The sequence below is a fragment of the Dermacentor albipictus genome, chromosome 8 (assembly GCF_038994185.2).
Source record: "Dermacentor albipictus isolate Rhodes 1998 colony chromosome 8, USDA_Dalb.pri_finalv2, whole genome shotgun sequence".
In the NCBI taxonomy this organism is placed as follows: domain Eukaryota; kingdom Metazoa; phylum Arthropoda; class Arachnida; order Ixodida; family Ixodidae; genus Dermacentor; species Dermacentor albipictus.
Genome location: NC_091828.1, coordinates 68,131,439 through 68,157,910, shown reverse-complemented (window position 1 = coordinate 68,157,910; position 26,472 = coordinate 68,131,439). Strand labels below are relative to the sequence as shown.

The 26,472-nt window shown below is 49.2% G+C and overlaps 1 protein-coding gene across 3 annotated transcripts in view; it reads left to right on the top strand.

The window, feature by feature from the left end:
• The window catches only part of LOC135914518 (uncharacterized), a 57,263-nt gene extending 31,092 nt beyond the window's left edge, over positions 1 to 26,171 (top strand). For all 3 annotated transcript variants that reach the window (XM_065447418.2, XM_065447417.2, XM_065447419.2), the window contains 6 exons: positions 1,775 to 1,903; positions 2,481 to 2,580; positions 4,160 to 4,260; positions 12,237 to 12,377; positions 13,246 to 14,871; positions 24,849 to 26,171. In XM_065447418.2, the coding sequence (XP_065303490.1) occupies positions 1,775 to 1,903; positions 2,481 to 2,580; positions 4,160 to 4,260; positions 12,237 to 12,377; positions 13,246 to 14,871; positions 24,849 to 25,568 (2,817 nt within the window). In that variant the 3' untranslated portion in view covers positions 25,569 to 26,171. The remainder of the gene's footprint in view (positions 1 to 1,774; positions 1,904 to 2,480; positions 2,581 to 4,159; positions 4,261 to 12,236; positions 12,378 to 13,245; positions 14,872 to 24,848) is intronic.
• The last annotated feature ends 301 nt before the right edge of the window (positions 26,172 to 26,472 follow it).

The following is a 26,472-nucleotide window of genomic DNA, read 5'->3' as shown; positions in this document are numbered from 1 at the left end:
GCCGACGCAAGCATCGGGCGGTGACCCGCTGCGTTGTCGACAAGTCAAACGCTCTCCTAGTTTATAGGAAGTCACATTTATTTGATTTCAAAACGAGTAGCATGTCTTATCATGACAGGTTTTTCTTACCTAGTCAACTGACAAAAGGCGAGGAGCACGCATCAGTGAGGCTTTTGGTAGGACCGAGCTAGCGCGGTGAAAGTAAACAACCGCATGGCGGAGGGTGGTCCCGGCATCTGCCATTGGCCCACTTACGCATGCTTAGCTTGCGGTGGTTGGTCGAAGATTGCGGCGGCGTGCAACGGAAGGTTAGAAAGGCCACTGAAGCCGATCCTCAGCGAGCTCGAATTGACACAGCGATGTCGCAAACGTGCCGTAAGGACTTGACAACGTGATATCGTCCGGCAAAAACGTTTAATATACGCAAATAAATTCATCAATCCCGGTAGCTCCCAGTACCCAGTGTCCGAATGATTAGTAGGCAGCTATCTTCTATTCCTATCGGAGCGAGGAATGCATCTTTATTGCGTGCACGTCACGTTGACGTGGTCATTTTTCGCAATTTTGACACGTCGTGTGACAAACAGGCGAAGTGGGCACAGCATTAAATTTTTTTTGCCAGTGGCGGCGGGCTCATGTCAAAAAAGGAGAATTGGCAATAATTATTTTCCTTTTGTTCGCTCTAATCATGCATAATCAATGTGTACACGTCATATAGTTTTCGCGGTTTTCGTGATGTCGCGTGACAGACAGGCGAAGTGGGATGAGCCAGAGAAATTTTTACCAATCGTAAAAGGCTCATTGCAGGAATGAACACAAACAGTTATCAATACCTTTGCGTTATAGCGCCCCTAGTGTCCAATTACGGATACATCCGTGTAGATAACTCAAGATAACTATGTCTGTTTCACTATTTCTGAGTGCAACAGAACAGCGACCATATATCTTTCACGAAATCCTTCAACTGTCAACCCCCTTGCACGTCTTAGGTTATCTCGTTTGAGCATTTGAGATATCATATTTCATGATCCTGCACACTGAGTTGACATCGCCTGCGCAATGATAGTTCATTTCACTCATATCATGCACAAAAAACATCACATCACAGACAACCACCTGTTCAAGAATGCCTTAGGTAGCCTTGCATAATTAGAATTTTTTTAAGTTTATAAAGCGAAAGCCTTAGATCTTTGTTTCAAGGTCGCGTTGTGAGGTGCATAAAATATCACGTGACCCAAGGAAGGCCAGAAATGAACCTAAGCATGACCAGTCGTGTGTAATAGATGACTAATGATCAGCAAATTGATGATAGCTTAGGGATTTGATTAGGGTGGTTTGAGATGTAGTAAGGTCGACTAAGGTGGATAAAGGGGATTATGTGGACCATGGTGGATTAAAATGTAGAATGAGGGTTAAGGTGGATGAAGGAAGATTAGCGTAAATTAGGCGAATTAAAGCAGACTTTACTAGGCTTTCGCCTTCGCGTCTCTTAGGCGATAGCTATGGACACCTGGAATTTTCTATGCTTCATTTTTATTGCCTAATCATTTGTAACCAACTCCCCTTTCTGCTGCCTTTGGACCTTAGGATACGTTAAATAAATAAATAAATGAAATACTTGCACCACTCTGCAGACGGACGTGTATGAATGGCAAGAATATTGGTCATTGCAAAACAATGCCCGATATTGTTTTACTCTATTCAATGTGTCTGTGTGCGTGCGTGCTCGTGCATGTGATCTCGGTAATCCGCCACGTACCGCTCCTCTGTGCAGCTGATTGTCCCCGACATCATCATCGAGGCGCTGTCGGCGCCGTACCCGTTGATCCTGCGGCACCGCACAGCCGCGCACTTTATGGTCTGCAGCCTGATGTTCATCATAAGCGCCGTGGGCTGCAGCAGCGTGAGTGAAGCACGTGTTAACACCCGAAAAAGAACGATAATCAGCCGGGTACCTAACTTCTCAAAGGATTTAGTTTATTCGGGTATCGCAGAGAGAGCAATGGTTGCCTGATGTACCATTCTGGACATATGGCCGAATTCCGCCATGGGGTCGATTTGGGAAATGGCTTTATTTTGAGCCAATTAGAGAGGCCCACAGCAGCTTCTGGTCGGCTCAAAACGTCGCCGTTACCGAATTCGACAACATGACGGAATGTGAATGTCCAGAATAGTAGACCAGGAACCCAAATCAAGGAGATTTAGAAATAGCGGTCCCACAATAAAAGGACGATATCCCCCGGGCGCATAACATTACGCAGGCAGAGTTTGGACTCCTGCCCATTCTAAGTCCCTGGAATACGCGATTCGCCAGATTGTAATCGCCAGATTACCAGGCCAGGCTGTAAGGTTTTCGCCGGAAATGGGCCGCCTGAAAACAGGGCTTGCAATATCTCACCTTAATCACTTAAGCTTCCCCTAATAGTGACACTTCCGTTGAGTGATGAGAAGCCTTTGCCTCATCGTTTCTTTATGTGCAGGGCGGCGCCAGCGTTGTCTCCGTGGTGGCCCACACACAGGGCCAGGGCTTCCGCCTCCTGATGGTAGCGCTTGAGTCCGTGGTCATCCTTCAGTTCTACGGTGAGCGAGCGTAACCTACTAGGTTCATGTGCTTGTTGTCGCACTTGGAACTATATAGACTAGTATAGCAGACTTCAACACTCAAAGGACAGCTGTACTAATGCAAAACTTTTCTGATATCATGGCCCCAAATTGGACGTTCTGTCCAACCTGCGAATAGCGAAATAGTCGCAAAAAGGGCGTCATACGGCAGCCCGAACGTGGCTCGTGCAGCGATGGGAGACGAGCTTGGTTATTACATGACCTTCCAGATGGAGCGGCGTGCCCGCTTATGATGGCCCTCTGAGAAATAGATAATATCTCAGTGTTTCCAAAATAGAAGCTCTCATCCACAAGAGTCGACCTCATTTGTGCATATTAAGCAGCCTATTCGTGTTCGCTGTTCAAGTTGCTCATAATTTCAAAGCAAACAATGCGGGGATGCTCTTATAATTGAGTAGAGTTAGCGTTGCGCATTGTATTTAATTTTCACAATTATTTTAGGTGAGCTGTGGCAGATTGTACATTGCTACTCCTTGAGTTACATTATTTGAAGAGGTAGCTTTGTTCAGGAACACTGGTTGGCTTTCTACCCACCAACGCGTACCAGCAAGACATACCCTCTAGGCGATATTCAGGGAAACTCACAACTATTTAATTTCGTTTAGTGTTTAGATAGCGACGGGAGGAAAGTTCAGGCGGGGAGGGGGCCTCTAATACCGAAGACTAACGTGTGCTTAATATTTACCAGACTCCCAGCAAATAACGATTACACCAGTGCAGCATTTGAAAGAGTCAAGTGAAGTGAGTGGAAGGAAAAGACGTGGAACAACATTTTAACACATTCATAAATACCAAAGCAAGTTCACATGGGAACTTCCCGCCACCGTAGAACAAATGGTAGTGCAACGCACGTGTAGTTCGGAGGTCGTGCGTATTGGTGTTCAGTGTTGAGGCGGTGCTGTTCCGTGCATGGGTGTGGCGTGCAGCCTGGTCAGAATAAAGCTCGGGGTGTGACTAGGGCACCTAGATATTTTCACGCGGTAGTTTTTGAACGCACGCTCAAATAAAAACCCGTATGTGTCAGAATTAGAAAGAAATTACCGCTTTCAGTTGGTTTCGTTAATTCGAGTTGATGACAACATTGAAACACATGGGCACCTGCAAGGGAATCGAAATTGCTTCATTAGAGCGGGAACTTCGTAAAATTGGGTGTCGTTAGACCGAGTTTTAGCTGTGAAACTTCACTACTTTTGTTCACCATATCGTGCACCAGAGCACTTCTTGCAGACTGGTAAGTGCCTAAACACGTATCATTCGGCAGGAACTGCTCTATTACTAAAATACTAAACAAAGCTGGTGTTCCAGCTTTTAGTTAAACTTTAACTTGTTTTTTTTAAATCATTCACAAAGCCATCTAGGAAAGTGCTGACTGAACGTTCACTGCTGCCAAGGATGCCAGCGGGACTGAATTTCATTATAACCTGGGCACTTCAAGTCTATAGCTCCAAATCCCTTGAAATTTCACTGTCTGTGCCGATCGATGCTCTTGCGGGCACCATGCATTGTGCACTCGAACACGTATATTTCATTTCCACAGGTGCGCGAAGGCTGTCCATCGATGAGCACGCCATGACCGATCGCGATCCGAGCACTTTCGTCAAGTTCTGCTGGACTTCAGTCGTGCCGCTCGTCATCGCTGTGAGTATGCAGGTCGCAGAGACGAAGGCAGGCGGGTCGAGTATTCGAAGGCCCTGTGGTTTTGGGGCACCCGCACAGTTGCCACACTCTCCAATGCAAAAATAGACGAACTTCGACGTGCTTCGAACCACCCTCGGCACAGCCGCTTGCATTAAAGGCTTCTTGCTAAAGTGTACTCAGGCAGCAAGCGAGCGGCACTGCAATGCTTCACGTGTCAAAAAATTAGCGATTGCTGTCGATGGCACGGGAACTGTTGACTTGAGAGCCAGTGAAAAAAAGTTGTGCATGCCACATCGGTAATTTGGCAGAAGATGGTGGCATGGCCTATTGTAAGGGCCCTTATTCATAAAGCCTTCTTTCATGTACATGAGAGTGTTTCTTACGAACATGAGCCGACAAATCACGACACTAATCTTATTGTTCACGTTACTGTTCAAACTGTGCATGAAAGAAGACGTTGCACCAAAACGATGGCGACAAAGTGGTCTAGTTATATATAGTAAAGGCGGCTGACCAACGACAAAGTCTATACGAACGAAAACCTTTCTGAAATTTGGTCCCATGACCTTTTAGCGCAGATGCTGATGATAAGAGGATAGGTACGGCTGATCTAGGCGTGAAGTGGACATCTCCGAGGCAACGGGATGTCAATGTTACAATGTAGATAATGCTATACGTAGTTGACAAATTATTGATTGCTCGAATGATGTCACTCAACGTTAAAAGCAAACCGTGGTCTATATGACATGCACCCCGTATTGATATGGGGTGGGGATTTAATTTCTATCACCGATGGTTATTTACTTCGCATCAAAATCTGAATACACGAGGACTTTTACATTCCGCCACGGTCTGATTTCGGCCGGCAAAAGGAACCCGCTACCTCGTATTGAGTGGTTGAACGCCATAATGACTTGGCCATCGCGAGGCGTATAGCTCATGAACGCCGATGCAGAATGCGCAAGCGCGTAGTTTGTTTCCGCAACTGACTGTTTTTCTTCACAAGTTTCTTTCCGAGTAGGAGCCGACACCGCGCGATTATGTAAGCGTCACATTCCGGAACAATTAATGTATATCTTACGGCTCGCCTTTGTCAGAGAGTGAGAGGAAACACTCATTTATCATGAGTTTGGGCGACTTCCTCGTAGGGTGGAGCCCTTAGTTCAGGGCCCCATTGGCTCGCCCCACTGCGCGTACCCGCCGGATCAGCCGTCGCAGCTCTTGCGGGTCTGAGCTGGTCAGCGAAGTCTCCCAGGAGGAAGGTGAAGGTGAAGGAAAAGGGGAGTAGCCCGGAGGGTGTGGGCACTCCCAGGTGCAATGATATACTGTGGGCTTTGCTCCACAATAGGGACAGTATGAGGGATATTGTGTGGAGTGGAAGAGGTGAAGATAAAAGAGGCAGGGAAATGAATTAGTTTGAAGCTGTCGCCACGCGACGGCATCTTCTTGATTAAGGGAATTATGTGGTAGAGGGAAGTGTCTCCTGGTATCTCTGTAATATTGTAGAGTTTCAGTGTAGTTCATTGGTTCTGTCGGTGCGTCGTCTGGGTTGGACAGCTCTTCCGATGGCGCCCGGTTAGCGAGCTCTCGGGCTACCGAATTAGCGCGTTCATTACCATGGAGAGAGGCGTGTGCCGGTGTCCTGACGATACGCACCCTGTGTAACACTGTGGGGTGTAATGATGTAAGGATGCGGTGTATGTAGGGTGTCACCCTCCTTTGTGCCAAAGTCCTGCAGGCGGTCTGAGAATCAGTGACCACTGTGATAGGTCCATCCAGCGCCGGCATGGTTGAAGCGTGTACGATGGCTAGGGCAATAGCAGCCTCTTCCGCCGTGCCACTGCCCACAGTGTTGAGCGCGGCCGACGCTCTTAGAATGTCTGCACTATCTAGTACGGACTAGACATAGGGCATGTTTCTGTGGGTAGTGGGTGACGTCGGTGTATAGGACTGGAGTGTTTGATTTGTCATCGCCAAATAGGCGAGCCAGGGCTTGTGCTCTTGCCTTTCGTCGACCTTTATGACGGTCAGGGTGCAGATTCCGGGTAATTGGGGCCACGTGAATTGTGTTGCGAATGCTAAGCGGAAGAAGAGTGCAGTTTTCCTGTTGTGGGTTTCTTGGTATTTGGTATCCTAGCCGGGGTAGAATGTGGCACCTTTGCATTGTTCGTTGCAGACGTTGCAATTGGCTGTGAAAATGACCTTCAACAAGTTCGCGGATGGTGTTGTGCACCCCCAGTCGTAGTAGGAGCTGTGTAGACGCGTAGACGCGCTGCCTTTAGTGCCGTAGGGAGGAGGGTGTCCATCTGGTGCATCGCAGTCTGAGTCAGATTATCATAGGGGAGGTGGTAGGTTAATCGGCTAATTATGAAGGCTTGCACTATTCGGAGTATGTCTTTTTCTTTTAGTCCTTGTCGGTGGTTTGTAATGCGCTTTATCATGTGGGTTACTTGGGTGATTTGTTGGTGGAGTATGTGCAGGGTAGGTGGGGCCTTCCCATTGTGTTGTATGTGAAGGCCTAATACACGTAGTCTGTCTACACTTTGAATAACGTTGTCATTGAGATGCAATCTGGTGGCTGGTGGAATGTCGGCCTTATTGCTTTTTTTAATACAAGCAGAAGTTCCGACTTCTCAACTGCGCATGTGAGTCCTCCGGCTGTTGCATACTCTTGAACTATATTTACGGCTTCCTGTAGTGCGTCTTGAATGGCGCCGTCTGACCCTGTGGTCACCCAGGTTCTAATATCATCGGCATACAGGGCGTACTGCACGTTCGGAAGTTTGTCGAGGAGCGGTGGTAGCTTTGCCATCGCCACGTTGAACAGGGTGGGTGAGAGAACCGAACCCTGGGGAGTCCCTCTGCCGGAAAGTTTTATGATATCCGACTGAATATCACCTAGGGCGATGGTGGCTGTTCGGTCAGATAAAAGGCTCGGACATAATCATAGATGTGCTTTCCTCATCGGGAGAATGCAAGGTTGTTTAGAATGAAGTCATGTGAGACGTTATCGAAGGATCCTTTGAGGTCCAATGCCAGAATGGCTCTTGTTTGCGCTTTACTTGGACCATCCACAACATCCTCCTTAAGTTCTAGGTGTATGTCCTGCGCAGACAGACCTGGTCGATAGCCGAATAAGGTATTGGGAAAGAATTGGTTCGCTTCGAGGTGAGCCTGGAGGCGATCTAGAACTACGTGCTCGAAGAGTTTGCCAATACACGAAGTCAAGGAAATGGGTCTGAGATTTTGGAGGGACAGCGGTTTCCCGGGTTTCGGAATGAAGGTGATGTCGGCGTGTCGCCATTCCTGTGGAAACATTCCGTTTTGCCAATTGTCGTTGTAGTATGCAGTGAGTTGCCGTATGGCCTGGTCGTCGAGGTTGCGTAGCAGTGCATAGCGAATGCCGTCTGCTCCGGGCGCCGTGTTTCGTCTTATGCCGTGCAGGGCTGCCCTCACTTCTGTCTCTGTAATCTGACCGTCCAATTGGGGGTCTTCATCGTGTGGATAGTCTTTGTACTCCGGTCGGTGGCCTGTAGCAATGTATCTTTGTTGCAGTGTTTGGAGGAGCGCGTCATCATTCATTTGTTCTTTGTGGATGATAGTGCGGACTGTGTTCGTTGTGTGCGTTTTTGTGTGCGTTGAGTCGAGTAGTGCTCTGAGGAGAGACCACGTTTTGGAACTACTTATTGTGCCATTAAGGCGGTCGCAGAGGCTGTGCCAATTGCTATTAGTGAGGCTGGTGGCGTATTCTTCAGCTTCTGCTGTGATCCGGGCGATTCTTACGGTTAGTCTATGGTTGTGCCTCTGCCTCTTACATCGTTTGGTCAGGCCTCTTCGAGCATCCCAGAGATGGAGCAGATGTCTGTCCACATCCGGTGTCTCCATTGTTGCAGCAATTTGCTTAGTGGCTGCTTTAAAATCTGCTTGTAGCTGTTGTGTCCATTCGCGTAGAGATGGCGGGTCGTCTTCTTCAGATTTGCTTCTGTTGCGGCGAAAAGTGTCCCAGTTCGTTATTTTAACTGAACGTTCTGGGGTGCGTATGACCACCAGTTGGACGTCTGTGGCTAGAATGCTGTGGTCACTGCCCAGATTCTCCATTAGGCTGTTCCAGGAGCATTGAGTCAACCCCTTGACCATTGTTAGGTGAGGGCAGATATCCCTGCTTACACTGTTACCTGTTCTGGTTGGTTTGTCATGTTCTGCCAGCAGAGTGAATTGATAAAGGTTCATGGCGTGGGCTAGACAGCGGCCTTTTGTAGTTTCTGTTTGGTACCCCCAGGCTGGGTGGGACGCATTGAAATCTCCCAGAATAATCAATTTTTGGGCTTGTTTACTGGCGGCCGAAAAAAGTTGTCCGAAGTCGTCTCGTCGCGATTTGGGTGCACTGTAGATATTAGGTAAAAACAAGCTGGTTTCATATCGATTCCAAGGTACAATTTCTAAGAGCACATGCGGAATGTGGGAGCTGTCGAGCGTGTGCTCTATCACTGTGATTTGTTTGGACACAAGGGTGGCAGCTAGTGGTTGTTTGGTGGTGTCATGCTTGTCGGTGTATGCATTGTATCCACTGAGTGTGGGAGCTCAATGTACTTCTTGAAGTGCTATAACGTCTGGTGGGTGACGACGTGTGGCTAGGAACTGTGTGAGGGAACCTTTCTTCCTTCGGTACCCTCTACAAATCCATTGCCACATCCGGAAGGTGGTGGTAGTGCACCTCTTAGGTTTGCTGGCCATGATTGGTTGATACTGTCTCGCTGGTGAGGGCAGGTGTTGTTGTACGAGCCGGACGGGTATAAGGGTGTGACCTTCTTGGTTCTCTAGTAGCGTTAGTGTCATGTGGAAGTGAGTCGTTTTGATGGCTGAAAGTTGAGCTAAAAGTTGCACTGATGAATTGTTTCATGTCAGTCATGGCTTCTTGTATGACCTGTTGTAGCATGTGCTTGACATCAGCCACGATCTCTTCCTTCATTTTGTGCATCTCCGCACTTAAAACAGTCGCCATTTCCTCTATCATTTCGCACACTTCTTGTTTGATGCAGGAATTGTGAAGGAGTTTCTCAGGTGCGAGTGTGTGTGTCTGGGTAAGTGAAAGCGTCGCTGTGGGAGACTGTATTGTTTGTTTGTTTGCTGTGCGGACGGAGGTGAAGGAAGGGAGGAAGAAACAGGGGGAAACTGCGCTGACCAACTCACCGCTGTTGCCTTCCTGGTGTGATGGTCGGGCGTTTTCGTCCACCCGGCCTGAGGTTCCTTCGGTGGCTGTTTCTGCTGCGTCAGGCTGCGGCTCCCAGATCGGCTTCGACCACGTGGTGGCTTCTGGTCCTTGGACGGCCTGTGGACCCTGGACCCACTGCGACTTTGGGACTGGCTGTGTCCCCGGGATCGGTAGCGAGGACGACCACGTGTTGCATCAGTAGTCACAGGTGCCGCACCGTTGAATGTCGTTACCTTGCTGGACTTCTTGTCGTGCTGGAGTTGTTGCTCCGCCATTTTCTGCCGCTCTCGGAACACGTGGCTCTTAAAGGGTTTGCGTTGCCTTACAGGACATCGAGAGTCAGTGGCGGGGTGCTCACCACCACAATGAAAACATTTCAGCGTGCAATCATGTCCTTCAGAGGGGTTGGAAGTTCCGCACGCAGCACACCTGGGTTTATCCGGGGTTGGGCAAACATCTGCTCGATGATCCGTGGAGAGGCACACGCTGCACAGCTGCTGTCGGGGTTTATCAATGTAGCACCGGTATTCTGCTCCGTAATATTAGATGTACCGGGGAACCCGAATGCCAGAGAACGTGATGATGGCCGTGGCTGAATTTCCCATCATTCTTGCATGCAGGACCTGAGCCATCGGTGATCGGATATTTGTCATCAGCGTTGTCGGGGTTGTGTTCTTTTCTATGCCGGAGATGTCTCCTGTGCAGGAAGCATCCGGAGCAGCCACATAGGCCTGAACCTCGTACGGCTTGTTTTCCAGGCATATAGACTTGATCAGCTGCAGTCTTGCCGCTAGTTCTTCGTCCGGTGTGCTGACCACTGCGACGTTCTGCTCTCGGCCTATGAGGATGGTTAGCTGGTGGAGCGTGCTCTCGTTTAATTGAGCCGCTGTGCCTATAGCTCTGGCTATATATAGAGTGCTGCGACCACTCACCGAGATTCAGTCCATATATCTCTCGGTCGGAAGACCAATTTCAAGTCGTCGATCGGTAGCGGGGGCAGCTGCGAGCTCTTATTGCGCAATGTGAGATGTAGGTGGTCCTGCGGTGCAGGTTTGGTGTTGGGTGGCAAGTTCGACGTAGCTTGGACCTGTTTCTTGCGCTTTCGGGCCACGAGAAACCAAGTCCCGTCTTCGTTGTCTTGAGTCGGTTCTTGATCCATAGCGGCGGCTGGTGTGGTTTCATCCAATGCTGCAGCAGGCAGGGGGTCTCGGGCAGCCATCGTCACGGTAGCACTGCAATGGACATGTGCGGCACGCGATGCTGTTGCGGAGTAATCGCGGCGCCTACGTTAGGCCTAGCGCTGCGGCCTGCTCGCCTCGAGATGTCCAAGGGCCGAGGTCTCACCGGATCTGGCAGATCTTGGTCTCAAAAGATTTCACCCGTCAAGATCCGTCGACTGGTGGTGGTAAGCACGCTGTAGAAACAAAAGATCAGCTGTGAGGTGTTCCAAGACCCGGAGCTCATTCGGAGTTCGTCCTTCACACGCGGTCTTCTTCCATTATACCCGCCTTTGTGACGAACCCTCGTATCGCGTTGCCAAAAACTACCCCATGTTCTTCCAGCTATATCCTCGAGCAATGGTGGCAATTTGTACAGTTAAAGAACTCCAGAAACCCAGTATTACCAGCAGGCATAACTCGAACACGCGCGCGCGCTTGTGAATATGAGCTTGCGCGTATCGCTATGCCCCAGTGCCCCCTCACGCGCGCCTCTGACCAACTTGAGACGAAAAGTGAAAGAAACAAATATACAGGAACCCTTGTGTTGACAGCTGTACCTGGCAGTCGTCCCTTGTGCTCCTAGTTTTCTGTGTATGTGTAATCATTTTTGTTTGTTTTCATTCTAGCTGGCCACGTAGCCACTCGCCCCGCACTCAGCCTTGTGGTCAGACAAACCGATTAGGCCTGAAGAAGACGACAGTCGCGTTAGGACGCGAGCACGGAGAGTGATGATTCCCTCCCTTACCAAGACGAGAGCGTCCGCGGAGATCTATAAAAATGCAGCTCCCATCACGAACAGCAGCTTGAGCCTTTGCCCATCGTTACGAGCAGCTTGTGGAGCTGACCACATTTTACGTAGCGAACGTTTTGCTCGTTACGTTGTCCCGTGTCTTCCTGGACTCTCTCGGGTGACGCACTTGGTCAAGCTCCGATACCTTGAGGGGGTCCGCGTATGACCTGGTCAAGCCGGCGCCACCCGAGGGACTCGACAGCCCCTACGCAATATGCCTGTATTTAAAAAAGTATTGTTTAAGAGACAGAGACCCATATATACATGAATATATATATATATATATATATATATATATATATATATATATATATATATATATATATATATATATATATATATATATATATATATATATATATATATATATATATATATATATATATATATATGAATTGTGCACGGCAATAAGGAAGGGCATCTGGAGCTGTTCAACAATGTCTTATGCTTCCTATAGCTCTGAATGATAACTAAAGCATGACGAAACCGATAACCGCTTGCATTGCTCGCACGATGGATATATATATATATATATATATATATATATATATATATATATATATATATATATATATATATCCTGTAGTAAAGCTCCGCGAGCAAGTGGTTCGGATTATCGGTCTTTTCAAACACCTGATTACCTATAATTCCTTCAAAAAGGTTGTCTAGAAAGCAAGCTGAATTGATACGATCAATCTCTGAGCTGCATACTGAACAGTTCGACATGTACGGACACTTTATTTGCACTTCGCAGATTATCATATGCGGCAAGGTGACGAGCACTTCGTGGCACGGCTACCCCATGTGGCTCACGTTCATCATTGTCGGGTTCGCGTCGCTCGAGTTCAGCTTCATACCCGTCTTCGCGGTTACCCTGCTGGAGTGCACAAAGCTGGTGAGCACACCGCGTTCACTACGAGCGAACGTGCTGAGTTAACTGAGGTGACGGCCGTCACGCTTAGTCAAAAGGTACACCAAAGATAACTATTTCACACGTTAAGCTGGATTAGTGAATTACGCTTCTGAAGTACAAAATAAGAAATATAATTCTGGGATCTTAAGTGCCATAACCACGATCTGATTGTGCGACACGCCGAAGTGGAAGAATTCGGATTAAGTTTGATCAGCTTGAGTTCGGGAACGTTCACCGAAATATACATGATCTTCCTTTTTGCATTACGATTCCATTGGAATGCAGCCACTCCAAAATGAATCCAACCCTCGACCTCGAGATTAGTAGCGCAACGGCATAGCCACTAAGCAACCGAGGCCGGTGCTACTAATCTTCTAATAACGTAATCTAGGGCGCTGGCCAAAAATTACGTTTGCCACAAAATCTTTGCGCGTTGACGGCTGCAATAATAGCAGGATTATTGGCGCGTTATAGGTGTGCGTGAGCATACACAGCTCACCAAAAGTAACAGCTTTTGAGAAGACACTCAAGTAACTACGTGAGAATATGATTCTGTCTGCCCAATGTTGTGGCTGTGCCATCGTTCGCAGCTTGCCAGAAACATTGGTCTTTATTTACACTAAAAATAATACTTCAGCCTTAAGTTTTTCGTAAAAGAAAATGTACCATGATGTTGGATTTATTATTACTGAGGGCGACCGGCCAATAGCAAGCAGCACTTAGGAACGAGACGTTTGGCGAATTCGGCCACATCGTAACTGCACATAAACTGCTGTTCAACGTAAAAGTTTTTTTTCAACATTGCCCTTCAAAGATTCAACGTTGCTTCCCAATTTTGTCGCGCCTCCAGAAAGCCAAGCAGAGCGTCGCCCCGCTGCCTGTGCGGGTACCGTCGAGCTGGGAGCAAGCCATGATCTACCGGCAGCAGATCGCGGTCGAAGTCATCGACGACCGGGAGGTGCTCGAGAAACGGAGCACGCTAATGGCGGCGTCACCAGTGACACCCGGTCGACAGCCATCTCGCAAAACGCGCGACTCCAACATGTCCCCGAACTCGGGTACGGAGCACATGGCGAGCGACTTGTACGTGGCATCCGATCGCTCAAAACGCGACGTCAAGTCGCCGAGCGACTGGCGCAACTTCTCCATCGACGACGAGTCTCCACCGGCCAGGAAGTCCAAGAAAAGGCGAGCGTCGCGCAAGTCCGTCCACGAAACGGGAACGATGCACGAGTCCCGAAACTTGAGCTCGCTGCGGCGGTTAGCGAGGCGGGCTCAAGAGAAGCCAGCCAAGCCGACGAAGGGCAAGCCGGCCGCCTCTATCGTATCGATGCCGAGGCCCGTACTGGCAGAGGCCCCCAAGCCGCTTTACTTTCTTCCCCCTGTCGTCGCTCCCGCAATAGCCGCAGTTCCCCCTCCAAAACCGGTGGACAAGATCATGCCCACGGCTGCAGAGCGCGACAAAGCCAGCGACGAAAGTGGCGACAGCTTCGATGAGATGGACTTCGTCGTCGACTCGGCGCACGTGCCCATAGTGTACGCTCCGGTACCTTTAACGGATGCCGTCCTTCCAAAGCCGTCGGCCAAGCGGATGGCGGTCACGGTGAAGTCGTTCGAGGATAAAGAGGGCAAGCCGGACTTCCTACAGCGGTACCAGAACGCGGCGTCGGGCCCAGAACCAGCGTTCCGAGGGGGGCCCGCTAGACCGACGAGGAACTTACCCGTCACCACGCATACTCCGGCGACGGCATCTGCTATCCCTGCTGGAGCCGGTGCTCCGACGTCTCTAGCGCACGGCGAGACCTCTGGCCCGCTCGCGCTACGAGCCGAAAAGGACGCATCCGGCCGGAGAGAAGAGCGTCAGGCGCCATCGGTGCCGCCCGATGGGCGACCCACTCCCGTCAGGAGAGCTTCGCGCAAGCGATCGATGTCGCGAAGGTCATCGATGACCTCTCAGAAGCCGGGCAGCTTCGCCACCTCTGGCCAACGCATGGCGCAGGTGCCACAGGTGACTACGCAGGCATCCTCATCGGTCGCCTCAGCAAAAGCGCCTTCTCCCGGCTCAGTACCCAGAAAGCTGTTGCACAGCCAACGCCGGAAGGTGTCCAGGCTGAGTCAGACGAGCGGCAAGCCGCCGTCGGGTGACCTGAAGTCGGCCAAGGACCACGAGTTAAGTAAAAGTGCTTGCCGGCGCTTGCCGCCAACGCCAGCGGCGCTTGCCGTTGGCGTTGCCACTACCGGAGGGCCTTCAGACATTGGTGGAGCAAGCAGCAAGGTTAAGCAGGCCGTGCACGATGAACCATCGCCCGCGCAACCAGGGCCTACCGGTAAGACGTTCCACACGGCGGCAGCAGCATCTGAAGCCGCGAGGTCGACGGGAAAGCACACAGTGGGCGTCGAGGAACATCCTGGGAAGCACAAGCCATCGTTGTCCGAGCCTCGACAAGATGGGGCGAAAGGTGTCGAAAGTTCCAAGGTAAGTGACGTTAGCAGAGACAGCGCTTACCTTGATTCCTTTTTTTTTTCGAGAACCGACACCACTATTCTCTTTGAATACGCAGTGCAGAAAGTGGCTGTAGTAGTGTCACTTATGTTAAACGTCATTCGCGGTGAGCGTGTTTAACAACGGTAGATGTTTTCTGTTATTATTATGCTTCATAAATGTCTTGTCTGTTTATGGTCCTATTCATTAATTTTTCTATTACCATTGAAAGCACATACATAGGTGGGCCCGCAAATTTCGGGCATTTCTATGGCCTTCCCCAATCCATAGCGTTTCCTACGATATACTACAGGGAACTCTGGCGCTGTAGTCATTGTCCTACCATGATGGCAAGTACATGAATTGGTCTGGTCTTCGTGCTTGCGGATTCAGACGTTCCTGTGGCTTTTTATATTATGTTATATAAATCTTATTGTAAATTTCAGAGCAATCTATGCTCTTCGAAGTGCAGAAGGTGCCGCGAACACGCACAGTTGCTACTAGTTGCAACGGTTAAGCTTGTCGAGGTGGCCTAATCGAAACGCGTCAAGCCTCTCAAGGCGTCTCGTGCCCGCGATAAATTCATAAGGGCGTTTCACATCGCTTGTCGATACATGCGTCCGTGGCTTACACAACCTCTTCAGCCTCCGAGGTGAGCGGACGCGGAATGTCGGGCTCTTCATGAGCGCGCTCGGCGGCCCTCCCTGGCCGCGGTAACGGGATTGTAGCCGAAGTCGATAAGGATTTTTAGATTATTTTGCCGCATTTGCCAACAGGACGCGTCGTTTAAAGACAGTGTGCTTGCACGGAGATCTTCCAGCGCGGCCCTTCACGGTCGAAGATTTCCGGGACGCTTTGCACAATGAACGGCTCCTCCCTGACGATGTGGCTTTGGGTGCCTACCAGATCAACCACGTGTGGGCCGTGACATTAAAAGTTTGTCGCTCATAGTTTGTCGCCCATTTGTCGCTCATGGCCAACGCCGCCGACGCCGACGCCGACGACACCGGCTTTTCTGCGACACGAGCTCCTTAATGCTGTCGCGTTAAAAAGCCCGGAGGTGACGAAGCGGTTGCTGGACTGAAAGAGCTTCAGGTCAAGGGGCGACATTGTCTCGTCATAGACCCGCAAGAGCAGCAGGTGAGGTTCCGACTTCATTGGTTGCTCCACGGCATGGCATACGACGACGTGCGTACGGCGTTGACTGCGTATGGCAAAGTGACTGAGGTTACCGGGACAGCTGGCGTGTGGAGGGAGTGAACGAGAAAGCTTCGACAACCCGGACTGCTCCTAAAGCACAAGAGTGGTTTCAAGGTTGATGAACAGCCACACCAGATTCCCGTCGCCCGTGAACTAGCCCTGTTGGTTGCACCAGGTCGGCCAATGAAGTGCTTGCGCTGTCATGGTTCAGGACATGTGCGTCGTGAGTGCAAGGTGCCAGGTTGCCCACACTGCCGGCGTTTTGGTCACGTCGACGCCGAGTGCATTCGTTCCTACGCCGCAGTGACGGGAACAGCCGACGACGAGGATTCAACGGTGGACACTATGGACGTGACCGAGGCAGAGGACGCAGCGAAAGGTGGCGGGTATGTGACAACTGGGCCACATTGCGATGCCTCAACTCCAGCAAGTGAAGATCGATCAGAGGCAGTACACAGCCCGCCGGACTCTGCAGCAAAAACGTTTGAGGGAACATACAACCCTGCAAGAGTAGCCGAAGCGTCTACGCTAGTGTCTAAACGGGGGGCCGTGAAAAGCGTCTCTTGTAGTACTAGTGCGGACCTGGACGCTGTCGGCGTGTCACCGAACGCCAGCGAACCTCTGGGAGTAATTGCGTCAGCTCGGCAGTTAAACGACCCCTGGAAGACCACAAGCGAAAGAGACAAAGTCGGCGCGCAAAGCATCGAGGGAATGCTTGCGAAAACACCAACGGGTAGGCGCACGAACCTCAGGGCAAGGCCTGGGGGCACGGGGGATAGGAAAGTTGACGACAAGCCACTTTCGCAAAGTGCTGAGACCGTCGCAACGGTCTTTAGCTGGACCCGCAAATTAAGCGCCACGCCCCGAGCCCACCTTTACCAGAAATCAACGATGGCTCCTCAAACGTCACTTACACTTGCCACTTTAAAAGTTCGAGGTCTGGCCTCAAAGAAAAAACAAAATCAACTGTACCGGTTGTTAATGGAAGAAGAGCTTAAGTTTTTTGCTGTGGAGGAGACGAAAGTGGAAGGAGAGGAGGAGACGGCGATCATGCCGCGGAGGTTCACAGCACGGCATCACGCCGTTCGGAGCCACGCTATTCGCAGGTCCGGAGGGTGCGTCCTCTTTTTCGAAGGAATCCAGGACTGTCAGTGCAAAATGGTTCTTCATGTTCTTCCGGTAGATTTGCGCTGTGTGATTTCCCATATAATGATATTGCATGGCGTTTTAAGTGTGTTTATGCTCCAAGTGTGGCACAGGAACGCGTACATTTATTTTCTAACCTGATACAGTATTTGTGCATGGATAAGCAGCTTGTTTTGGTTGGAGATTTTAATTGCGTTTTGAATTCAAGGGATAGGTCAAGTGGTAGAATGGTTAAAGGCAAAAGCAGTGAAGTGTTGTCACAAGAGAGAGATAAAATTTTATTGTGCCCTTGATGGGGTTAAGGGGTGGCGGGGGTCGGGAGACTAACCCCCAATCACCCCCTTCCTGATCGCAGAGTATGAGCCACAGGATATTGCTAAGTGCTTGGAGGGCTCCCGAGCTGTGAAGTACACTCATTTTCAGGGCAGCAGCCATGCCCGCTAGACCCACCGTACCTGTCATTGGAAACAATCCTAAACTGTCGCAGTCATGGTGTTTTGCCGAGTTCGTTTACTGATCACTGCCTTCTAAAATGTCAAATCGGATCAAAGAAATAGAGCAAGAGTTTTTCATGAAAGCAATGGAAATCGAATGACAATTATGTAAGGGATGAATCAATGAAGCAGTGATACATGCAGTTAAGAATATCCATGGAGATAGTAGAGACAAAATAGGAGAGCAGTGGGCACTTTTCAAGCAACATATAAAAATTAAACCGATAGAAATATCCAGCATTTTATTTTCTAAAGCCAAAAAGAAAGAGAAAGGGCTTAAGATGAGTTTTGGAAAGCTAACAGCTCTTGAATGTGAAACGCCAGATGTGTATGCCGAAGATCTCAGTAGTATCAAACAGAAACTGGAGCTTTATCTTGAGGAGCGTTATCGAGGAGCGCTAGTGAGAGTAATAGTAGATGTGATAGCTATAGATGAATGTCCAACAAAACGCGCACTTTGACTCTAGAATAAAGTCGCGCCCAGCGGAACCATATAGACGTTATTGAAGATAACGGGACAGAAATGACAGAAAATGACAGCATAAGACGTGCATCTACTCGACATTAAGAAGCGCTTTTTGCTTCTAGACCTGTGAATGCCGAGAGGTTTAAAGAATTTTTTAGAGAATGCCACGGCTGCACTATGACACCAGAACAGTGTTGAAATCACCCATATTACAAACGGAAGTAGAAAGGCTATAGATAAACTGAATCTCGGCAAGTCGCCAGGGCCTGACGGTCTGAGCGCTTCGTTTTATAAGGCATTTAAAAATATTGTCTAGCATGGTTTTTTGTTTTTATTGAGGCTTACGAATGAGATGTCCTGCCCCGGTCATGCGGGGAAGCACATACTGTATTAATATCAAAGACAGAAGAGACAGAGAACTTAAAATTTGTTTCCTCATACAGGCTTACATCGCTAACTAACTGCGATTATAAAATCGTGATGAAAATGCTAGCAAGGCGGCTACAGAAAGTAATTAAGGAATTGGTTGGTCCCCCCCAAACATGTGGCATTATGGGGCGTTTGACTGTGATTAATATACATAAGATGCGGTGTGTGATGGAGTGCTGTGAGATAATGCAAACAGAGGTAGTAATTGTACAGTTCGAACTTCAGAAAGCGTTTGAATGTGTACCTCATGGTATTTTGTTTGCCATTCTAGACCACATTAATGTCAGATCCATCAAAGAAGTTATTTTAGCTGTATGGTTCTTGTCCATTAGATTTTCAAACGAGTGCATTTTTTCTGTGAAACGTAAAACTCTGTACAAAGATGTATGCGATGTAGTTCTCCCTGTTCCAATGTACAGGGCCATATAAAGTCGAGGTCAAGGGCAAGACGAGCTTAAGGGGGTGAAAAGAATGCAAATAACGCCAGAGACCAAATCTTTTTTTTTAAGCTTCACACGGGTGCGTTGCCTGTCAAAATCTTTTTAGAAGATTGCGGTTTTTTTTTACCCTTGGGGTCACATTGCTTGATCTGTGAGAAACCTGAAACTATAGATCATGTATTTCTAGATTTTGGGCGGGTGTCTTCTTTTGGGATGTACTTCAGAGGACTATCAAGAAAGACTTCCCTTTAGATCCACAGGGTATTAGATATTTATTGATAGAATTAAACGATGATGTACTGCCGTTTGACCTTATTATGCTAGTTGGCCTTCACTGTCTATGGCGCGCCCGTATGGCGGAGTTTCACTGCGATCCGGATGCACGGCCTGCACGAATGCTTTTTCGAGAATTCATGTCCAGTTCGTAGAAATTCAGAAAGCACAAGATTGTGTACCTGCGTGGGTGTCAAGAGTGGAACCTTTGACCGCGCTCAAAGAATTCTAAAATAGTCAGCCCAGTAAGGCTGACACTTGGTGTTAAAAACTTCCTAATTTATCTTGTTTTCTCAAATGTCACTTGTTGTTTGATATAGTAGTACAAAAGAGGCAATAAATTTTTAAGTTGAGTTGAGTTGAGTTGAGTAGTTGTAGGCTACTGGTGGTTTTAGCCTTGCAGTTGCTGCCGGCAATTGCTCCACCGTAGCGACACTTAAAATGCATAAATCATATCATACACAGACCTCACAACTACACATAGTCACTTCTAAGGTCACCATGTGGAGGCCAAATCCGTGTCCTACAGGTAATATAAAAGAAGGCGAGAAACCTCCTTCCTATCTAACTGGTCCCCGCGCGGGAGAACAATGTCCTGAAGAGAACTGTGGGGAATTGCTGTCTTCTTGAGGGATCCGAATAATACACTCCTTTGCGCGTTATACAGAGTACAGCACATAAGGTAATGTTCTATGCCACCGCACACACCACACGTTGAACATAATGGAGACAACGCCAGGCCAGTCTTATACATCCACGCAGGGGTAAGAGCAGAGCCCGTGCGAATGCGGAGCATTAAAGTGGCTTGGTTTCTTTTGACACCCTTGGTCTCACATGGCTTGTGAGGTGAGCTCCACAAAAAACTGAAGTGGCATAACACCGCTTCTCTGAAGAGTCTCTTGTCCTCTTGAGGCACTTTTCTCAATGGATTCCCAGACAGCGCTCTACGGACCAGGCTGTCCGCCATCTCGTTGCCTATGACACCTGTGTGCGAGGGCACCCATTGGAATCGTATGGAGAAGCCTTTGATGTGGAGATTGTACACCGAGCGTAGGGGGCTTAGACATAAGGCATCAGTAGGGAACCCTTGCTCTAACCTCTGAAGGGTGGATTTCGAATCTGTAAGGATGACAACAGGTTGAGGCGTACAAAACCGTAGCTTCTTTAGGGCGGCCTCAATGGCAACGCTTTCGGCCGTTATGGAGGACACGACTGCAGTGAAGCGAACCGACCAATCATACTTCAAAGGGGGAATGTGAAAAGCAGCTGCACTAGATCCTCTGACCTTGTCTACAGAGCCATCAGTAAAAATTTAAAGATGACGTGCATATTCAGTTTCAAGATGTTCCAGTACGAGCGAACGCGTTGCCGCCAAAGGGGAACTCCGCTTAGCACGAACGTGAGGAATTGTCAACGAACAATCGAGGCTCGCGAAAGGCCAAGGTGGTTTCGACCTCTTAGTTCGACCTCTAGCGTCAAGACCCAGGTAACCAAGAGTATTAAGGGCCAAGTACGCTCCGGACTCATATCTCTTTCGAAGGCTCTGTAGAAGGGCTTGCCTGGCTATCGTCTGTTTGAGGCGGCCAATTTGCATCAATAACATTTGTGAAGCGACTAGGCTAAGAGGTCTCGAAAGAGACTCATAAAGTACTGCATTGTTAGGAGCAGTCTGCGGAACGCCAAGAGCCCTCCTTAGGCCCTTTCTGTGCAAAACCCCAAGTCGTTCCAGCTGGGATCGTGAGGGAGAAATTGAAGGGAGCTCGTACATTATTCGACTCGTCACTAATGCATCGTGCAGCCTGATCATTGAAGAAGGGTGATTTCGCCATTGCTCACTTGCAACTCTACGGATCACATTAGGGCACGGAGATAGTGATGTCACAATACAGTCCACAGCTCGTCGCCACTATAGAAGGTAGTCAGTTATGACGCCCAAAAAGCACTTGTGCTTCAATGACGAAGGCACGATTGATCAAGGTCTATCTTCAGCCGCGCATACCGGCTTCCACTACCTGGAAACATGATGAAGCCAGATTTTTCCACCGAGAGAGTCAACCCAACACCTTGAAGGAAATTTTAAAATGAAAGTAATGCCTGTCGAGCTATCAGAGCTAAACGCTTGTGTTGATATCCGCTTAACCAAACACAAATGTCGCCCGCATATATCGATATATGGGTATGCCTACAATGTTTTTGCACTTCAGCGGCAAGACCAGCCATTACAACATTACACAGCGTCGGGGAAAGAACACTTCCCTGAGGTACGCCTCGCGATACCGCCCTTTCAGTGCTTATGGTACTTCCTAACTGCACTTGAATTTTACGATCACTGATAAGTGAGTGAATGAATCGCAGAAGATAACCCTGTACGCCTATGGCCTGCAAGCTATTTAGTACTTAGCTCTGAAGGACACTATCATAAGCCTTTGATACGTCTAGGAAAATAGCTAGTGTTGAGAGGCCAAAAGCTCTTTGATGTGCAATGTGGCTTATCAAGTCCAAGACGCTATCTTGCGCGCTTAAACCTGCGCGGAATCCAGTCATGCATGCTGGCAGAGCCCTGCTATCTTCGAGCCACCATGATAAACGCTTGCTTGCCAGCTTCTCCATGAGCTTAGCCACACACGTTGTCAGTGATACAGGACGATACGAGGCCAAGTCTGTCATTTCTTTGCCGGGCTTCAGCACTGGGACAACGCAAGCCACCTTCCATGAAGGAGGAACGTCGCCAGTCTCCCATACTCGATTGAGATAGCTTAGGAGCATCTTCCGGTGTTCTAGAGGTAGGTTCTGAATCATATGGTTGGTAATGCCATCAGGACCTGGTACACATCAACGCCGCAGGCTCCTGAGTGCTGTCTGTAGCTCTCGAAGTGTGAATGGGCCGTCCATAACAGACGTAGATGTTGAAGGCAGAGCACATGGATGAATTCCTGAGCTTGCACGTACAAATGCGTTCCTGTCACCCCAGACAGAGTGATGGGCGTTGAAGTCACCGCAGATAATTTGGGGCGCTGGGCAACGGTCACAAAGATGCTGGAGAAACAAATCCATTCGACCTTCTTTCGCGGAGACACATATACGAATGCAACAGAAAGATTTCGGAAGCCGAGTCGTATCCTCACAGCCGCTACCTCAATACCATCGGTGCAAAGATCGGTGACGTTCACAGCCACATGAGAAATCTCTCTTCGTATGTAAAGGGTGGCACTTCCTGCGAGAAATGACTTTATGCTGCAAATCTTGTGTGCAACATATCCAGTCAAAGATCTCCCCCTTGGTAGGCCAGCCTCCGAGAGGGCCAATACTAGAACACAAGTTTCTTTGAAGAATAATTAAAGTTCTGCTAATCGACCTATAATCCCAGCGCAGGTCCACTGCATAATAAACAGCACTTTTCGGTGATGTTTAGTTGCTCGAGGTTGAAGAAAACTAGCCATATTATAAGGTAAAGTTCACTGCGAAAGCGGTAATCATGGACTCAAAGGAAAGAACAAGCTGTAGAAAGTTCTTCAGGGTGCCAGTCTGCATCACTTGAACATATGAACGGAGGACTTCAAACAAAACTCGCAGAAGGTCAGACAGATCCCGATTTTTGAGCTCCTTATTTTGCTGGACGCATTGCCTCACAAATTCAACAAAGGTGTGCACTGGGACACACTCTTGGCCGCTGCAGCTGGTTTCTTCGTCTCTCTTGAGGCAAGGGAATGTCCTCCTTGTCTTTGAGTCTGGCTGTGATCTGGTCGCTGATGAACTTGGACACTTTTGGCTGAAGCAGATCGAACAACCGACTCACCCGCTGAGGACTTTGCCGTCTTGCTGGGGTCAGGTCGCTCACTGACGTTGCTTGTTACCACGCCACGAACTTCTGGCTCTAACGCAGGGAACTCAACTTCCGACTCTAACGCAGGGAATTTGTCACTTCCAGGTATCGGCTTCTCAGTAGGTTGTGGTTTGGGACCACTAATGAAGGACACTCGACGGTGTAAGGCTCTTACACGGAAGGGGCAGCCCCCGAAACTCGCTGGATCGTCACCCCCACAATTAGCGCAAGCAAAATCTGCCTTGCAGGCTTTGTAATCGTGGGCGCCACCACATCGTTTGAAACGTTGTTCTTTAATGCAAACTTTGGCTAATGCCCAAAGCATTGGCACTTAAAGCATGTGGGAGGAGTTTCAACGAATTCTTTGACTGCATGCATGGTGAAACTGACGTCAATTTTTTCTGGGCGCTCGGTGTCGGGACCAAACGTTAGCACAACAGAGTTAGTAGGCTTCGCTGCCCATCCTTCTTCTTGAGTGTCCACCCGGCGCATCATACGTTTCACGTGCAAAACACCTTGCGGTTTCAAGTAGTCAAGAAGGTCGCTTTCCGAATACCACACTGGTACTCCCCTAATAACACATGTGTTAGTCATGTAGGAGTGGGGCAACCGGGCGTTAACTCTTATGTCACCAATCTGAGAGCACCGGAGAAGAATGTCAACTTGCTCTTCCGTTGCGATATCTAGATGAAGAGCACCTTGCGTTGTGAAGCAACTGCGAATCGGAGCACATCCCAGCAGTACTTTAATGGATTCGAAGAGCCTGATAGGGTTCCGCTCTCCCAAATCAACACCTTTCTCTGTTGGTAAAACTACCACTGGAATTCCGACCGTTCTTTGCTTCCGATGACTCACCACTTTGAAGCCGTCGCTGTCCACTTCCGTCATATCAGGCACTTCTTCGTCAGGGTCGACGATAGTTGAGTCGTCTCCACAGAGCGATGATGACGCACTGGACTACTGATCGTCCCTGATGACTGGCAGCTCCACGCCTTGCGAGGCCATGGCCGCCTGCACCACGCTGGCTTCCTTCGGATGGCGCTGTCCCTTTAAAGATGCCGGCGCCGGAGAAGCCGTACCCTTTGCATAAAGACAGTACCGCCTTAAAGATGCGGCCGTCTTCCAAGGATATAAATAACTCACTCAATGAATAGCAAAACTTAAGAAAAAATTACAGAGCTGAGGTGACAACAGATCGAACAGCGTCGTCTTCTTCTTCTTCCCTCTAAATTTAATCGCTCTAAATCTAATTTAATTTTAAAACCGCGTCTGTGGCTTTATGGTTACAATATCCGGCTTCTGTGCTATAGGTTCTGCGTTCAAATCCTGCCGTTGGACAATTTTAATGAATATTTCATTCCTTATTACACAGTACATTGTTGAAAACGACGAGTTTACGAAGCCACAAAGCAGTTTGAAGCCATAAAGACGAAATTTAGGCAAATACATGTACTTTTCATAATTCCCATGCTAGTACAACCGCTCCCAATGCAGCTCCAGCAGATGCTGGCGCCAGAGTTTCCTCAAGTAATTGTTGTATGAAACCTTATGCCCCAATGTACTCGACGTAGTCTTGTCGCATTCGCCGCCAGCACGTCTTCCCCAATTCTATTCCTGCACAACGCATAATCTTTCTGTAAACTCTTTGGGGTGCCTGCAGACGTTATACCGTTGTGGTCCTCATTCGCACTCTTCTACAGGCACAGCACCCAGATACGAGGACCGTGACCACCGCCTCACAGCCGGAGGCTACCGGCCACAGCAAGCGACCCGGTGGCAAGATGATCCGGTCGCTTCGCAAGCTCGCCTTCGGCCTCAGGCGCCGTTCGCGTCGGCCGCTCCTCTCCCGCAAGTGTCTCGACTCGAATCGCAGCATCGAGGACGCAGCTGTTGCCAGGGCCGCCGACGTTTCGGCAGTGTCCGCCGAAAGCGCCGCTCGAGAACCGGGCAACCCGGTTTCGGCGTCGGTGGCTTCTGTGGCCGGAACGTCGGCGGCGCAGTTCACCAATCCCCAAGCGCCAGAGATCAAAGCCGCGACAGGACTCGTTCAGCAGTGGGACAGGACCACTGCCTCTGGACAGCGGGCTGCCGCGGATCCTCCACCCACCGTCGTCGTGCACAAGTCAGCCTCACAGATGCCGGCCAAGACGACGTCCAGCGGGACGTCCAGTGGGACGCCCCATTCGTCGTCGCTCGCCAAGAAAAGCGAGCGCGGTTCCACCGCTGCTGCGGCTCGCGTGAAGGCAAAGGCCGCGGTGCCCGGCGACGGTGCACGTTCTGCGGGCGTCCAGAGTCTCAAGGAATCGCGGGCCGCTTCCGCGAAGACCAGCGCTCTGCGGAAACGCCACTCCCGTCGCTCGAAGAAGGGGCGGCAAACAAGCGACGAACGGGACGACCCCGAATCAGATGGCCAGCAGTGATAAACGTTGAAGTTCACAACAGCAGCTTTATCTTTGCATGTGTATGGCCTGCAATTCAATATTTGTGCGGAATACGGGACTTCGTAGAACATGAGCCAAGAAATGTCTTTTTTCATGCTTTCACTCTATCATTGGCCGCGTCATTATGGTCTGCATCATCATGTGCTTCTATATATAGCGTCTTCATTTATTTTGTTGCCCTGATTGCTCAGATTCTATCCTTTTCCTCGAGCATTTGAGCATCACTGAGCACGTCATGCATAAATAACGCGATGCTCCAGCCGAAGGTGTCCCCTTTTTTAAGTGAATTTCATTATAAACTGTAAATTCGACTAAGTGCCGGACATTACTTAGGTAGGCTTGATTCGTAAGCTGTCGTTTATGTGTACTCGTGTGGTCAGATTGACGAAGATGTGGTCAAGAATGTTTTCTTCGTATGTCTCCATTTACGTATTCAAGTAAAATTGGTCATACGCACGTGCGTACTCGTACACAGTAACTATCTGCAGAGTTTGCGGCTTTTCGGGCAGAGTTAGCGGTAATTGGAAGACGCTGAATATCGGGAGCACAGCGTTATTACCATTAAACTGCGCACGCCAGAGACACTGACTCCATGTTTGAGCTTCAGCGAGTCGTTCCATCGGTCGTGCATGCAAATGGATGTTCTGTCATGAATATGTTCCTAAATTGTGAACGAGGCTGCAAACAAAACAAAAGGTCGCAGGAAGATGGAGATATTATTGAACAGGGACAACAAACAAAACCTCGCCATAGAGTTCCGACAAAGCTACGTTGGCTTAACGGCCACCTTTTGACTGTGACTGTTTTGAAACGGTGACCTCGGGCTGAGGTCAGATTCCTGTGTTCATCAACTTGTCGAAAAGCCTTTCAAGACACCGCTAAA